At 36.2% G+C, this 14,580-nt stretch overlaps 1 protein-coding gene across 3 annotated transcripts in view; it reads right to left on the bottom strand.

Moving 5' to 3' along the window:
- Nucleotides 1-14,580, bottom strand: part of UNC80 (unc-80 homolog, NALCN channel complex subunit) — a 228,768-nt gene that overhangs the window by 131,294 nt on the left and 82,894 nt on the right. For all 3 annotated transcript variants that reach the window (XM_035007254.1, XM_035007252.1, XM_035007253.1), the window contains exon 22: nt 10,886-11,058. In XM_035007254.1, coding sequence (XP_034863145.1) covers nt 10,886-11,058 — 173 coding nt within the window. The remainder of the gene's footprint in view (nt 1-10,885; nt 11,059-14,580) is intronic.

Genomic DNA, 14,580 nt, shown 5'->3' on the forward strand with positions numbered 1-14,580 from the left:
GAGCCCAGGGCCAGATGGCTTCCCCCGGGAATTCTTCCCAACATTTAAAGAAGAATAAATACCTATTCTTCTGAAACTGTTCCAGAAAACAGAAATGGAAGGAAAACTTCCAAACTCATTTTATGAGGCCAGCATTACCTTGATCCCCAAACCAGACAAAGACGCCATCAAAAAGGAGAATTACAGACCAATATCCCTGATGAACATGGATGCAAAAATTCTCACCAAAATACTAGCCAATAGGATCCGACACATCATTAAAAGAATTATTCACCACGACCAAGTGGGATTTATTCCTGGGCTGCAAGGTTGGTTCAACATCTGCAAATCAATCGATGTGATACAATACATTAATAAAAGAAAGAACAAGAACCAAATGATCTCAATAGATGCAGAAAAAGCATTTGACAAAGGATAGTACCCTTTCTTGATTAAAACACTTCAACAAACTGAGGGTTCTAGAGGGAAGGGGGGTGAGGGTTGGGTTAGCCTGGTGATAGACATTAAAGAGGGCACGTATTGAATGGAGCACTGGGTGTTATACGCAAACAATGAATCATGGAACACTACATCAAAAACTAATGATGTAATGTATGGTGACTAACATAACATAATAAAAAAAAAAAAAGAAAAAATAAACTCTTCACAGTGTAAGGATAGAGGGTACATTCCTCAATATCATAAAAGCCATCTATGAAAAACCCACAGCGAATATCATTCTCAATGGGGAAAAACTGAGAGCTTTTCCCCTAAGGTCAGGAACACAGCAGGGATGTTCACTATCACCACTGCTATTCAACATAGTACTAGAAATCCTAGCCTCAGCAATCAGACAACAAAAAGAAATAAAAGGTATCTGACTCAGCAAAGAAGTCAAACTCTCACTCTTTGCAGATGATATGATACTTTATGTGGAAAACCCAAAAGACTCCACCCAAAACTGCTAGAACTCATATAGGAATTCAGTAAAGTGTCAGGATGTAAAATCAATGCACAGAAATCAGTTGCATTTATATCCACCAACAACAAGACAGAAGAAAGAGAAATTAAGGAGGTGATCCCATTTACAACTGTACCCCAAACCATAAGATACCTAGGAATAAATCTAACCAAAGAGGCAAAGAATCTGTACTCAGAAAACTATAGAATACTCATGAAAGAAATTGAGGAAGACACAAAGTATGGAAAAACGTTCCATGCTCATGGATTGGAAGAACAAATATTGTGAAAATGTCTATGCTACTTAGAGCAATCTACACATTTAATTCAATCCCTATCAAAATACCATCAACTTTTTTCCACAGAAATGGGACAAATAATCCTAAAATTTTTATGGAACCAAAAAAGACATCAGAGGAATGTTGAAAAAGAAAAGCAAAGCTGGTGTCATCACAATTCCGGACTCCAAGCTCTTTTACAAAGCTGTAATCATCAAGACAGTATGGTACTGGCACAAAAACAGACACATAGATCAATGGAACAGAATAGAGAGCCCAGAAATGGACCCTCAACTCTATGGCCAACTCATCTTCGACAAAGCAGGAAAGAATATCCAAAGGAAAAAAGACAGTCTCTTCAACAAATGGTGTTGGGAAAATTGGACAGCCATATGCAGAAGAATGAAACTGGACCATTTCCTTACACCACACACAAAAATAGACTCAAAATGGATGAAAGACCTAAATGTGAGACAGGAATCCATCAAAATCCTAGAGGAGAACACAGTCAGCAACCTCTTCGACCTCAGCTGCAGCAACTTCTTCCTAGAAACATTGCCAAAGGCAGGGGAAGCAAGGGCAAAAATGAACTATTGGGACTTCATCAGGATAAAAAGCTTTTGCACAGCAAAGGAAACAGTCAACAAAACCAAAAGACAACTGACAGAATGGGAGAAGATATTTGTAAATGACATATCAGATAAAGGGCTAGTATCCAAAATCTATAAAAGACTTTTCAAACTCAATACCCAAAGAACAAATAATCCAATCAAGAAATGGGCAGAAGACATGAACAGACATTTCTGCAAAGAAGACATCCAAATGGACAACAGACACATCACTCAACATCTGTGTGCTCAACATCACTCAGTGTCAGGGAAATCCAAATCAAAACCTCAATGAGATACCACCTCACACCAGTCAGAATGGCTAAAATTAACAAGTCAGGAAACAACAGATGTTGGCAAGGATGCAGAGAAAGGGGAACCCTCCTACACTGTTGGTGGGAATGCAAGCTGGTGCAGCCACTCTGGAAAACAGTATGGAGGTTCCTCAAAAAGTTGAAAATAGAGCTACGCTATGACCCAGCAATTGCACTACCGGGTATTTACCCCAAAGATACAAATGTAGTGTTCTGAAGGGCATGTGCACCCCAATGTTTATAGCAGCAATATCCACAATAGCCAAACTATAGAAAGAGCCTAGATGTCCATCAACAGATGAATGGATAAAGAAGATGTGGTATAGGGGCGCCTGGGTGGCTCAGTTGTTAAGCGCCTGCCTTCAGCTCAGGTCATGATCCTAGGGTCCTGGGATCGAGCCCTGCATCGGGTTCCCTGCTCGGCAGGAAGCCTGCTTCTCCCTCTCCCACTCCCCCTGCTTGTGTTCCCTCTCTGTGTCTCTCTCTGTCAAATAAATAAATAAAATCTTAAAAAAAAAAAAAAGAAGATGTGGTATATATATACAATGGAATATTATGCAGCCATCAAAAAATGAAATCTTGCCATTCACAATGACAGAGATGGAACTAGAGGGTATAATTATGCTAAGTGAAATAAGTCAATCAGAGAAAGACAAGTATCATATGATCTCACTGATATGAGGAATTTGAGAAATAAGACAGAGGATCATAGGGGAAGGGAGGGAAAAATGAAACAGGATGAAACCAGAGAGGGAGACAAAGTATAAGAAACTCTTAATCTCAGGAAACAAACTGAGGGTTGCTGGAGTGGTGGGGGTGGAAGAGATGGGGTGGCCGGGTGATAGACATTGGGGAGGGTATGTGCTATGGTGAGTGCTGTGAATTGTGTAAGACTGATGAATCACAGACCTATACCCCTGAAGTAAATAATACATTATATGTTAATAAAAAAAAAAAGCAAAAAAAAAAGTTGAACGGAGGGAAGTTAGCAGCATCCACGAGACTGATCTACATTGGCCGCAAATCTAGAACACTGCAGTGTGGTGGTAAAGTGACCAAAAAAAAAAAAAAAGCTCGTGGTAAAATAAAGCCCAGGAAAGATTAAAACAAAGTTCAAGACAGCAGTGTCTTGTGTGAGGTAGGGAGTGTATGGTTAGGGAAGGGAATCCAGGAGACTTTACAGAAAGTGGAAATGTCCTATTCTTTATGGTAGTGTTGGATATGTGACAATTTTTTTTCCCTTAAACTCTACATATTTATGAAATACATTACTTTTATGCTACATTTCATAGTTAGGATCTTTTTTTTTTTTAAAGATTTTATTTATTTATTTGTCAGTGAAAGAGAGAGAGCACACAAGCAGGGGGAGCTGCAGGCAGAGGGAGAAACAGGCTCCTTGCTGAGCAAGGAGTCCAATGCGGGACTCGATCCCAGGACCCTGGGGTCATGAACTGAGCTGAAGGCAGATGCCCAACCGACTGAGACCCTCAGGCATCCCCATAGTAAGACTCTTTTAAAAAGTTCAATTATATAGGTATACCGCTAGCATCACGTGAATAATTTGATGATTTGGTTTTGGTTATTATTGAATTATTTCAACCTTTCTCATGATTCAAAAGAGAACACAATATGACTTTCCTTTGATAGATCCTCTTATGCATATATTCCTATCTTCTTGAAAGAGCTAATCTGCATTGATCACCAAGTGATCTGTGATGATAAGTCCCTATGTGGATTAAATTTGATGCAGTGAACCTGAAAGTATGACCCTACCAATGGTAACCAATGTTTCATTTTTACCAGGAGATTTTCAGTTTATGTCTGTTCAACTGGTATAATTATGATAGTGTCTCTTTTTTTCTCTCCAAAGTGCCCCAGTTTGGAGAAAAATTATATAATCATTCCTAAAGCTATCAATTATCAATATAATTTACCATGAATTAGGTTTTCTCCACCCACAGACTAGAGAGAATTCTACAGTATCATTGACTTTGTTTCTTGTTTTCATGGAATTGTTCCTAATGCAAACTGACATTATTAGTGTTATTCATGCTAATAAATTAGAAATCATTATATCTGTACATGTTACATATTAAATTGAATAAAAAGGATAGAATATTTCACCTGAGATACATAGAAAACAGACAGAAGTGCCTTTTGCTTGAACTGTTTAATTTTTCTATTTTTGTGCTTGTAGGTTACATAACCTAGAGACAAAATGAGTTTTTTCTAAAACATGTCTTTTCTATAACGCCTTGCAGTTGTGTCTATTAAATTTGTACTAAAGAGAAAGAGTGTGAGGAAGAGCTGTGCTGGACTTAAAATTAAACCAATTATCCCTAAGTTTAGTAGTCACAGCAACAGTGACAAGAGAATTGTTTAAAACAAAACCTGCAGATCTGCAAGACTTTGAACATTGACATTTCTAATACTTCCTTCATTTAACAATACTTTTTAATTCTGAAGAAAATTGCAAACTTGAAAAAGTCACAATTACATTCTATGATTAAGGCAATAAAACAATGAAAGCTGTTGTGAAATAAAATTATGTCATAATGCGAAAATTGTATTTAAGCTGCATTTAAAAATAAATGCAACACCCAACAAAAGAAAACATCAAAGGAGAGAAGGGAGAAAGTGGTGTAATGGAATGTGATGATGAACTGAACACATTTTTCCCTCCTCTCCCAAATCCCATCTGATGAAATGGCAGAATCTATAAGTATGCCTATATCTGTTTCTATATCTGCATCTGGATCACATCTGTGTATCTATCCATCCATGTCATTTATATTTATACCTACCTCTTTCTATATTCCTATATTCACATTTTTGATAGAAATATAAATACTTCTATATATATTTATATACACAATACATATATGACAAAAACCACAAATGCATTGTAAAACATTTTTAACAGAATGACAGGAAGCAGATGAAATCAGATATTAAGTGAAGCCAAATACAGAGGAAACAAAACCTAAAAATACATTTAATAGAAGACATTTGTGAAAGTTAGAGTAATCTGGAGAAACTCTCAACCCAGATGAACAAGTATGAAGAACTGCAATTGTCATACCTGTGTAAAGGACAGTAAACACAGAACGCAACTCTGATTCAAGCACATAGGACATGCAACTCCTCTCGGTATGCTTGTCAGAATTCATCAGTGACTTCAGTTCCTTCACTTTTCCATACTTGAGAAAATGGATTTAAGCGTGCCCTTTGCTGGGGGCTATTCCTGGGCTGGTTCATTTCCCCTCATATAAACAAGGTAATAAATGTGAAGGTGCTTTATAAACCATCACATATAATGAAAATGTTACTACTGTCATCCTCTACCACCACCACGGGCACCACCACAACTACCACCGTCTTTACCCATCCCTTTTTTTCTACCAACAAGTTCTACCTGGGTTCTCTGTCTGATAATGGAGACTACTGCACTCCTTTATTTTATTTTTTAAATTTTATTTATTCATTTTAGAGACAGAGTGAGTGAGGGCGAGTAGGGGTAGGGGCAGAGGGAGAGAATCCTCAAGCAGACTCCCCACTGAGCACGAAGCCCAGTGCAGGGCTCGATCCCACGACCCATGAGATCATGACCTGAGCCGAAACCAAGAGTTGGACTCTTAACCAACTGAGCCACCCAATCTCCCCTACTGCACTCCTTTAAACCTTTACTAATTCTGACTTCTGGAATTCTGGCTTCTGACCTCTGCACACTCCTTGGCCTTGACCTAGAATCAAAGACTCAGGTATGAAAGGAAATCATACAAACCATCCACTTTTTGAGGCCCCTGTACAATGGCCCCCATTGAATCCAGTCTAGTGACAAAGAGCTCATTACTTCTCAATGGAGCTACCTCATCACTGGACATCTACAATGATCAGAAAATGCTTCTTTATTTAGACACTCAAAATACACTGCTTATTAGCATCAAGCCCCTTTATTTTATTTCTTACCATGAGATTTATAAGATTGAGAAGGTCAAGCAGGGCCATAGTATGTTCCAAAGGAAAAGAAGAAAGGAGAATCTAGTGATTTGGTAACTATTAGGTCATAGCCTTATTTTGGGGAAGTAAAATATATTTTAAATTTTCAATGGGATTTAATCCAACTTAGTGGTCAGAGTCAAGCTATAGTTAGGAACAGAGTGTACTTACATCTGGAAACCTCTGTAATCTCATCTCCTTGAAAACTGTTATAAGCTGTTATAGCATCATAAGCTGTTGGAAATCAAATAGGTATGAAACCATTTGGTGAGGGGGAATGAAATCTCAACACCCAAGAGACTTGATTATCAAAGTATCCATCAATATTCCTCTTAAAACAATCTCCATTCAGAAACGAGTATTAATTTGTTCTGTTGGGATTATTTTTCAAATCCTCATTTGCTTTCTCTGTGACAAGCCTCTCATTTCTCCCATGTACACACATCTTACATAAATCCTAAGTATTCCATGTAGGGAGCAATTATTTTTATCTGTTTTTTTTTTTAAGATTTTATTTATTTATTTGACAGAGACACAGTGAGAGAGGGAACACAAGCAGGGGGAGTGGGAGAGGGAGAAGCAGGCTTCCCGTGGAGCAGGGAGCCCGATGCGGGGCTCAATCCCAGGACCCTGGGACCATGACCTGAGCTGAAGGCAGACGCTTAATGACTGAGCCACCCAGGCGCCCATATTTTTATCTGTTTTTATATCATCAATAAATGTTAATAAAAGTAATCATTCCCTAACTACTTGACTAAGGAGTCTCATTTTCTCAGATAATCATTTTGCCATTAACTGAGATTGAGTTCTTAACATCTTTGGTTTCATGGATGGGTTTTGGGGGAGTCCGTGAACCTTCTGATATATGTTAAATTTTTTCTATAAGTGCACTTCTCTTGGAAAGATTTCCAGAGCTTTCATCCAATTCTAAAAGAGTCTATGTCCCTAAAATGTTAAGAATCACTGGTTTAGAGAGTGAATATGTGGTGTGAATCTTTAAAGTCGAAAATCTATATTTTCCGGTTATGAATTAATCATGTATTCTTGTGTTAAGGAATCTTTTTAATAGATCCAAATGCTTTTGGACATTAAAAATCATTTATAATCTTCTTTATTCTGCAGGCCATATTCATCATAGTGTATTTTCAATGTATAAGGGATACTCATTCTCATTTAAATAAAAAATATAAAATATAAATAAATATATATATTTCATCTATATGTATGTATTTTTTTTCTTACAGAGAAAGCATATGCTACTGCTACAAGAATCCTGAATGGAATCTGAAGATTCTGCTCAGAACCCAGTTTTAGCACTGACTGGCATATATGACCTTGAGCAAAATCATCTCGGCTCTTGGGAGTTTTGTTATGTTATATGGAAATGTTTAAATGCTGCTTAATAATGTTCACTGTATGATATATATTTATGTGCAGATTTCAGCTCAGTACCTCTGAAAGAGTATGGGGCCCACCTAGACTTTTCCAGTATGTAAAGGACAATCTGTTGTCTCTGTCATCAGGTGCTTATTTGACTAATAGTTGTCCAAACGTCATCATGCCATTATTCTCCAATGTGTATGGCCAGCTGTGCCTATAACTTTCTATCAATTTTTCAACAGGTTGAGGTAATATGACTTGTTATTAACATTTTCCTTAATCTTGTTAGGCAGTTGCTTGAGAAATTTGATAATGCTGCTTTGTCTTAAAATCTTCCAAAATAGCTATGAGGATTTGAGACAAAAGTGGACACGACAGTACCTCTGGAACATTACAGTTTAAACCACCTATAAAGTGTTAATGCACAATTTTACTGTGAATTTAATAACTGTTCAACTAACTTCTGTCATTTTCACTTTCTTACTTATATTTAAATTATCATACATAAAATACAGAATTTATATTTTTGCATGTTTTAGTGATTTCATATAATTTTTTAATGAGGCAGTCAATATGGTGGAGTACTCAATATAGGGTCTTTGAAGCCAGATGGAGATCTAATCTGGCTCTATCCTTTGCTGGCAGTGTAGCCTGGCCTGTTAGTTGGTCTTTCTGAGCTTCAGTTGTTTTTCCTTTGGAAACAATAGGTACACAATAAATGTTAATCATTCATTTATCCATTCATTTAGAATGCTGTGCACCAAGAACTCTGTAAAATAGATCACTGTGCAACTCTAATCTTTATAAGGAAAGGTTCAAAACAATTTGAGTTTTGTTGCACCTATTAATAGCTGGCACATGGGAAACTCTCAATAGATATTGGTTGGGTTAATTAATTAATTAATTATATGATGAGTATCTTTTAAGCTACACTGACTCCAAATTCCATCATCTAGCCATTTGGTATAATTAATACATAGATATTGCCCCTCCTCTGTGACTACATCCATTCTAAAATTACTTACTATGCAGGGCGGTGCCAAGGATCGCTCTATTCACCATTACTGCCCTCCCACTATTACCCCGTTATTCTGACATCCTATCCTCTAATAAAATCCTGCTGCTTCCACCACTAACCAACACCATGTAGTGGTGTCTGGTATTTTATACCTGTCAACACTTTCTAATCATTACAGATTTGATAGTTATAATATAGGAATTTATGGACATGTTAATGAGCATTTCTCAAGTGCAGATAGGATGGGGCATACTTTATTGCGTATAAGTATTTTTGATGAACTGGTTGTTCATGTACTTACCCATTATTTAAATATTCAATTGTTCTTTTCTTATGAATTTGTTACATTTATTTATTTATTTTAATCTGCTCCTTTTGGAATAGGTCAATAGTGATTAAAAAGAATCATTGCATAACTCAAAGGAGGGACAGGCTAGTTACCGTTCTCCCACTTAAAAAACAAAGGATTGGCTCCTTGCCTTGTCAAACTCTCTTGCTTTAGACAGGCATTTGTTCTTTGCTTAATTGCCACCAGCCTCAGCTCTCCTGGAGGCTCATGATTCCCCACATTTTATAGTCACCACAGCATAAATCAACACACACTGAACATTTTGGAATTTACAAACATTCACAAGGGCCAATATCCAGGAATGGGAAACTGACTGAAAAATCTTACACAACGAGTCATTATTTTGGGTTATTACAGTGGTATTTCTATTTCAGGCTTAAGAGAAACCACATAACTTGCTGGTCACTGTCCTGAGAGCAAAAGCTGCAAGTGTCACAGAAAAATGTGAATTACATTATCAGATTTGGTTGATTTTCCAAGGTAAAATACGGGTGGTTAATGGTCACTTATTTATGTGCTATACAATCTGGAAAAGGGATCATTTATAGGCAGGCTTAAAGTTTTTTGTTGTAAAAAAAAAGAGTCTATTTTAGTTTTTATTTTTTAAAAGAGAAAATAAAAGACTTTTATTCTTTATGTTTACCTGGTATTTTGTACCCAGTATTTATACAGTGTAGGAAGAGTTTATTAAATCAGAGGTAAATAAAGGAAACTAAGACACTAAGTTCAAAGCAGTTTACCTGACAGAAACACTTTTTAAACTAGATCTACTTTATATCTTTTAATCCTTTACATGTGTATAATATCATATAGTGCTTTTGTACAATTAACTTCAAGTGATCCTTCCTTTATATCTTTCCTCCAATTGATAATTAAACCAAGACTCAGAGATGTTTAAGTAACTAATACATGACAGACATAAAACTAATAATAACAAAATAATAATAATGGCCTAGTTTATTGAGCAGTTACCTTATTTCAGGCCCTCTGATGAGGGTTTTCCATTTAATTTGTCATTTAATTCTCACACTTAGCCAGAGGATTATTATTACTACTTCTACTTTCATTTTATAGAAGGGTTCAGCTAGTAAATGTCAGAGTCATTTTAACCCAGGTAGTCTGATTCCAGAGCCCTCCCATCTTTTTAATCATGATGCTATACAGTCTACTTCCCAGTGCATATTTATTATTTTTTTCCCTTTTCTTCTCCCACCTCACCACCTTTCTTCCTCCTTTTACCATTAATGCTGAGAAAAACAAACATAAAAACATAACCCCACAAAACCCTATAATCATCTCAATAAATGCAGAAAAGGCATTTGGCAAAGTACAACATCCATTCATGATAAAAAAAAATAAAACTCTAAACAAAGTAGATTTAGTGGAAATATTTCTCAACACAATAAAGGCCATATATGAAAAACCCACATCTAACATCACACTCAATGGTGAAAAACTGAGAGTTTTTCCTCTAAGATTAGGAATAAGACAAAGATGTCCACTGTCATCACTTTTATTCAACACAGTATTGGAAGTCCTAGCCATAGCAATCAGACAAGAAAAAGAAATAGAAGGCATCCAAATTTGTAAGAAAGAAGTAAAGCCTAAACTATTTCCACATGACATGATACTATATGTAGAAAACCCTGAAGACTCCACCAAAAACCTACTAGATCTGATAAATGAATTCAGTAAAGTCAGAGGATACAGAATTAATATACAGAAATCTGTTGCATTGCAGATTGAAAATGCACTAATAATGAAGTAGAAAGAGAAACTAAGAAAAAATCCCATTTATAATTGCACCAAAAATAATAAAATACCTATTAATAAATTTAACCAAGGAGGTGAAAGACCCGTACTCTGAAAACTATAAAGCATGAATTAAAAAAACCCCATAACTCCACAGATAGGGTTAGGATTAGGGATTCATGCTTTCCCCCATTAGCAGTATTAATTGTAATGGGATACAGAGTGGACAAATTTTTCCAACAACTTACAAGATCCAATGCAGCTGCCAGGATGGATGCATCAGGAATTGTCCCTGGCTCACAGCAGTTTAACAGAAACTGAAAGCGCTTCATGCCTTGTCGGATTGCTCCAAGATTCACCACATTTTTGCTTTTTCCACCATCTTGGTTGGATGACAGATGGTCATCAAAACTGTGGCAACCTGTAGGTTTTTTCCCATGGTGGAGGAATAAAAGAAACAGTATAATAGGTCACAGATTAAAAAAGAGCTTCAAAGTTATAACAACATGTTTTCTGTAGGGTTGGCCTGAAAACTTTCTCCCTGACTCCACCTCCTTCCTTTCCATCCTAATGCCTGATTTAGACACACCATGACTTTTGGGAATCTGGTGACACATGGCATATGCAAATACAGAATTTTACATAAATACTTAAATAGAGGATCTGATCATTTTGCTACCAGGTCTCCTCTTTAATACTGGCAAGAGCTCTTAGTATATTTAAAATGATTCTTCCTGTAATCAACAACTAATTTCTATTTTTATTAAAGATGGAATCATTTTACAATTTTGTATCTGTTACATAAATTAATATCAAGGCCAGTAACTTGATATCTCAGTTACAATACAAAGAATCATTGACTATTGGAGTTGTAAAGAAGCTTAGAATTTGGTCATTTAATTCCAGGATTTCCAAACTTGGTTATATATTAGAATTACCTAGGAAGTTCCTGAATTTCAATCCAGACTTTCAGAATCAGAATTTTAAAAAGTGGAGTATAAGAATTTGTGCTTTGCAAACCTCCCAGAAAGTAATGATGCAGCCAGCCTTACCCAGCACTGTGGTTAGAGACTTGGGAACCACTGATCCCTCCATATCCTTATTTTTCCATAGTTATGCTGCCTATGAATAAGAATCAGCCTGGAGCTTATTAAACACAGAATGTCAAGTCTCATCACTAGAGATTTTGATTCCATGTCTGGGGACTATGGATGTTTTAACAAACATTCCCTGTGATTTATTGATGCAGAAAGTCTAAGGATCACACATTAAGAAAAAAATGATACAAAGCATTGTTTTTCATCATTTTTATATCCTAGGTACATTTTCAAAAGCCTAAATATCTCCTGACTTTTCTATAGCTTCTAATATATATTTAAAATTTGTTTCTTATTTGAGGGTATTATGTTGAATGTTGTTTTTAAAACCCTACTCAAACCCCTTCTCATGATTCTGAAATGTACCTCTGACACCTAAGAATATACCCCTAGGATGAGAATCACTGACTTAGAGCTTGCTTTGATTTCTGCTCACACCATTCATTTGTGGTTACCAACTCCTGGTTCTCACTGAGAAGTCACAGATGACTTTCCCATATCTTCTGTTATGAATACCCTGATCGCTTCCACCCATTACCCTACTTTCCTACCTGCTGTCTCAGCACAAAGGCACATGTATATATGTCTGGGATTTGTTTTAAAAACATTTAAAAAGCATAAATGATAGATGAAACAATTATGGAAATTTTGATCATTATTGCAAATGGGTGATGGATATTCGGGATTCGTTAGACCATTCTTTTTACTTTTTGTCTGTTTGAAAATTTTCGTAAGTACAAAAAATGCCTCATAATATAGTTAAAATATAATTGGGGCGCCTGGGTGGGTCAGTCAGTTAAGTGTCTGCCTTTGGCTCAGGTCATGATCCTGGGGTCCTGTGATCAAACCCCAGGTTGGGCTCCCCACTCAGTGGGGAGTCTGCTTCTCCTTCTCCCTCTGCCCTCCCCCCTGCACCTTCTCTCTCTCTCTTGCTCACTCTCTTTCAAATAAATAAATAAAATCTTAAAAAATATTATTAAAATTTTCCATATTTCATTCCTTATGGGTATATTTCCTTTTCAGATGCAAATGTTCCACATTAAAAATTCCATATTCAACACCTTCAGTATTTTTTTTCCAATTAGTGTGGCATATTTTATATCAACTGCAAAAGGAAGTAGCATACAAAGAATCTGATGGTGGAAAAAATTTAGAAGACAGAATCTCAAATGACACAAATGGTGTATAGCTAAAAGCTACAGATTAGGAAAAAACACTTCCTAGACAGCCTTGTTTCTAGATAGCTGCCTTTCAAAATGTTACTCTGTTTATTTCCTGGGCATTATCAAAACTATCAGAACCAGTAACTTCCTGTGATTTCTTCTACCTATATGTCACTTTATTAATCAATTATATATAGCCCTTTAAGTTACACATATCAGAGAAAATCTCATTGGTTAAAAGACATTATAACCGTAGCAGTCCCTTAAACTTTGAATTTAAGATAGACCCCAGATATTTTTCTTTTTAGGGAATCCAGATGTTTTATTATTTGTTACAATAATACAATAATTAAGATTTACAATACATTCTTTTTTAAAAAATTTTTATTTATTTGCAAGAGAGAGAGTGAGTGAGCATGAGTGAGGGGGAGGAGGTAGAAGGAGAAGCAGAATCCCCACTGAGCAGGGAGCCTGATGGGGGGCTTGATCCCACGACCCTGAGATCATGACCTGAACCAAAGGCAGAGGCTTAACTGACTGAGCCACCCAGGTGCCCCAATAAACTTATTCTTACTTAACCAATTTATTAAGGACAGTTGCCATCATCTTATTGAAAGATGCATTAAGAATAAGCTTTTCATCATTTTTCTTAATATTTATTTGACAAGATAATGAATTCTAAAGGAAGCCTATTTAATATTCCCAGAAGTTCCATTTTGATCAAAAGAACTTCAGAAACAGTATGGCTAAGGAGTCTAAGTAAAATAATGAAAAGAGAAGTGATCAAAACAATCTTTGTCAAGAAGAACCTATATTCTTTGCTTCACAGAATGATGGATATTTATTATAGGTATGAAGATCAGTAGAATCCTATGATCTCAGACATAAGATTCATGCTTGTAAGTAAAAGCTATTGATAATGGAAAATTTCCATTGTATCTATATAACATTAATGGATAACCATGTATTTGCTCCCATTTTTGAGCACTTAGTATGTATTAAATATTGTATGAAATATTTTATAATTAGTTTTTTGTAACAGCCTTATAAGATAAATCTTTAAAGATGATTTAAAAAAGTGAATAATGGGGTGCCTGGGTGGCTCAGTCATTAAGCATCTGCCTTTGGCTCAGTTCATGATCCCAGGGTCCTGGGATCAAGCCCCACATCGGGCTCTCTGCTCAGCAGGAAGCCTGCTTCTCTCTCTCCCACTCCCCCTGCTTGTGTTCCTGCTCTCGCTATCTCTCTCTGTCAAATAAATAAATAATTTTTTAAAAAAGTGAATGAGAGGGAACAGAGCACTAAGAACATAGAGAGATACAGAAAGAGGAAACAGATTAACTAGCCTAGTTTAAGTTCATGCAATAGAAAGTTATGAAGTCAGGATTCAAATCCAGACCTGGTGACCACAGCCTGCCTTCTTACCACTATGCCACACTGCATCCCCAGAATACCCAATTGTTTATGGTGAAGGAGGTTAGAGTTTTGTACATGCTGAAAGTAGAGATTAGGTCAGAAAAACTTACCATAAGAAATAAATCAACATTGTATATGTTATAAACTGATTGTAAAATTGTTCCCAGTTGGCATTCCATATTGAACTACTAAAAGAAATGTTGAAAAGTAATTTGGTTGTAAAATGCACCTCCTATTCATCTTTTATATAAACTTACTAGGATATAA

The sequence above is a fragment of the Mirounga leonina genome, unplaced genomic scaffold (genome assembly GCF_011800145.1).
Source record: "Mirounga leonina isolate KUSES-001 unplaced genomic scaffold, KU_Mleo_1.0 Mir_151, whole genome shotgun sequence".
NCBI lineage: Eukaryota > Metazoa > Chordata > Mammalia > Carnivora > Phocidae > Mirounga > Mirounga leonina.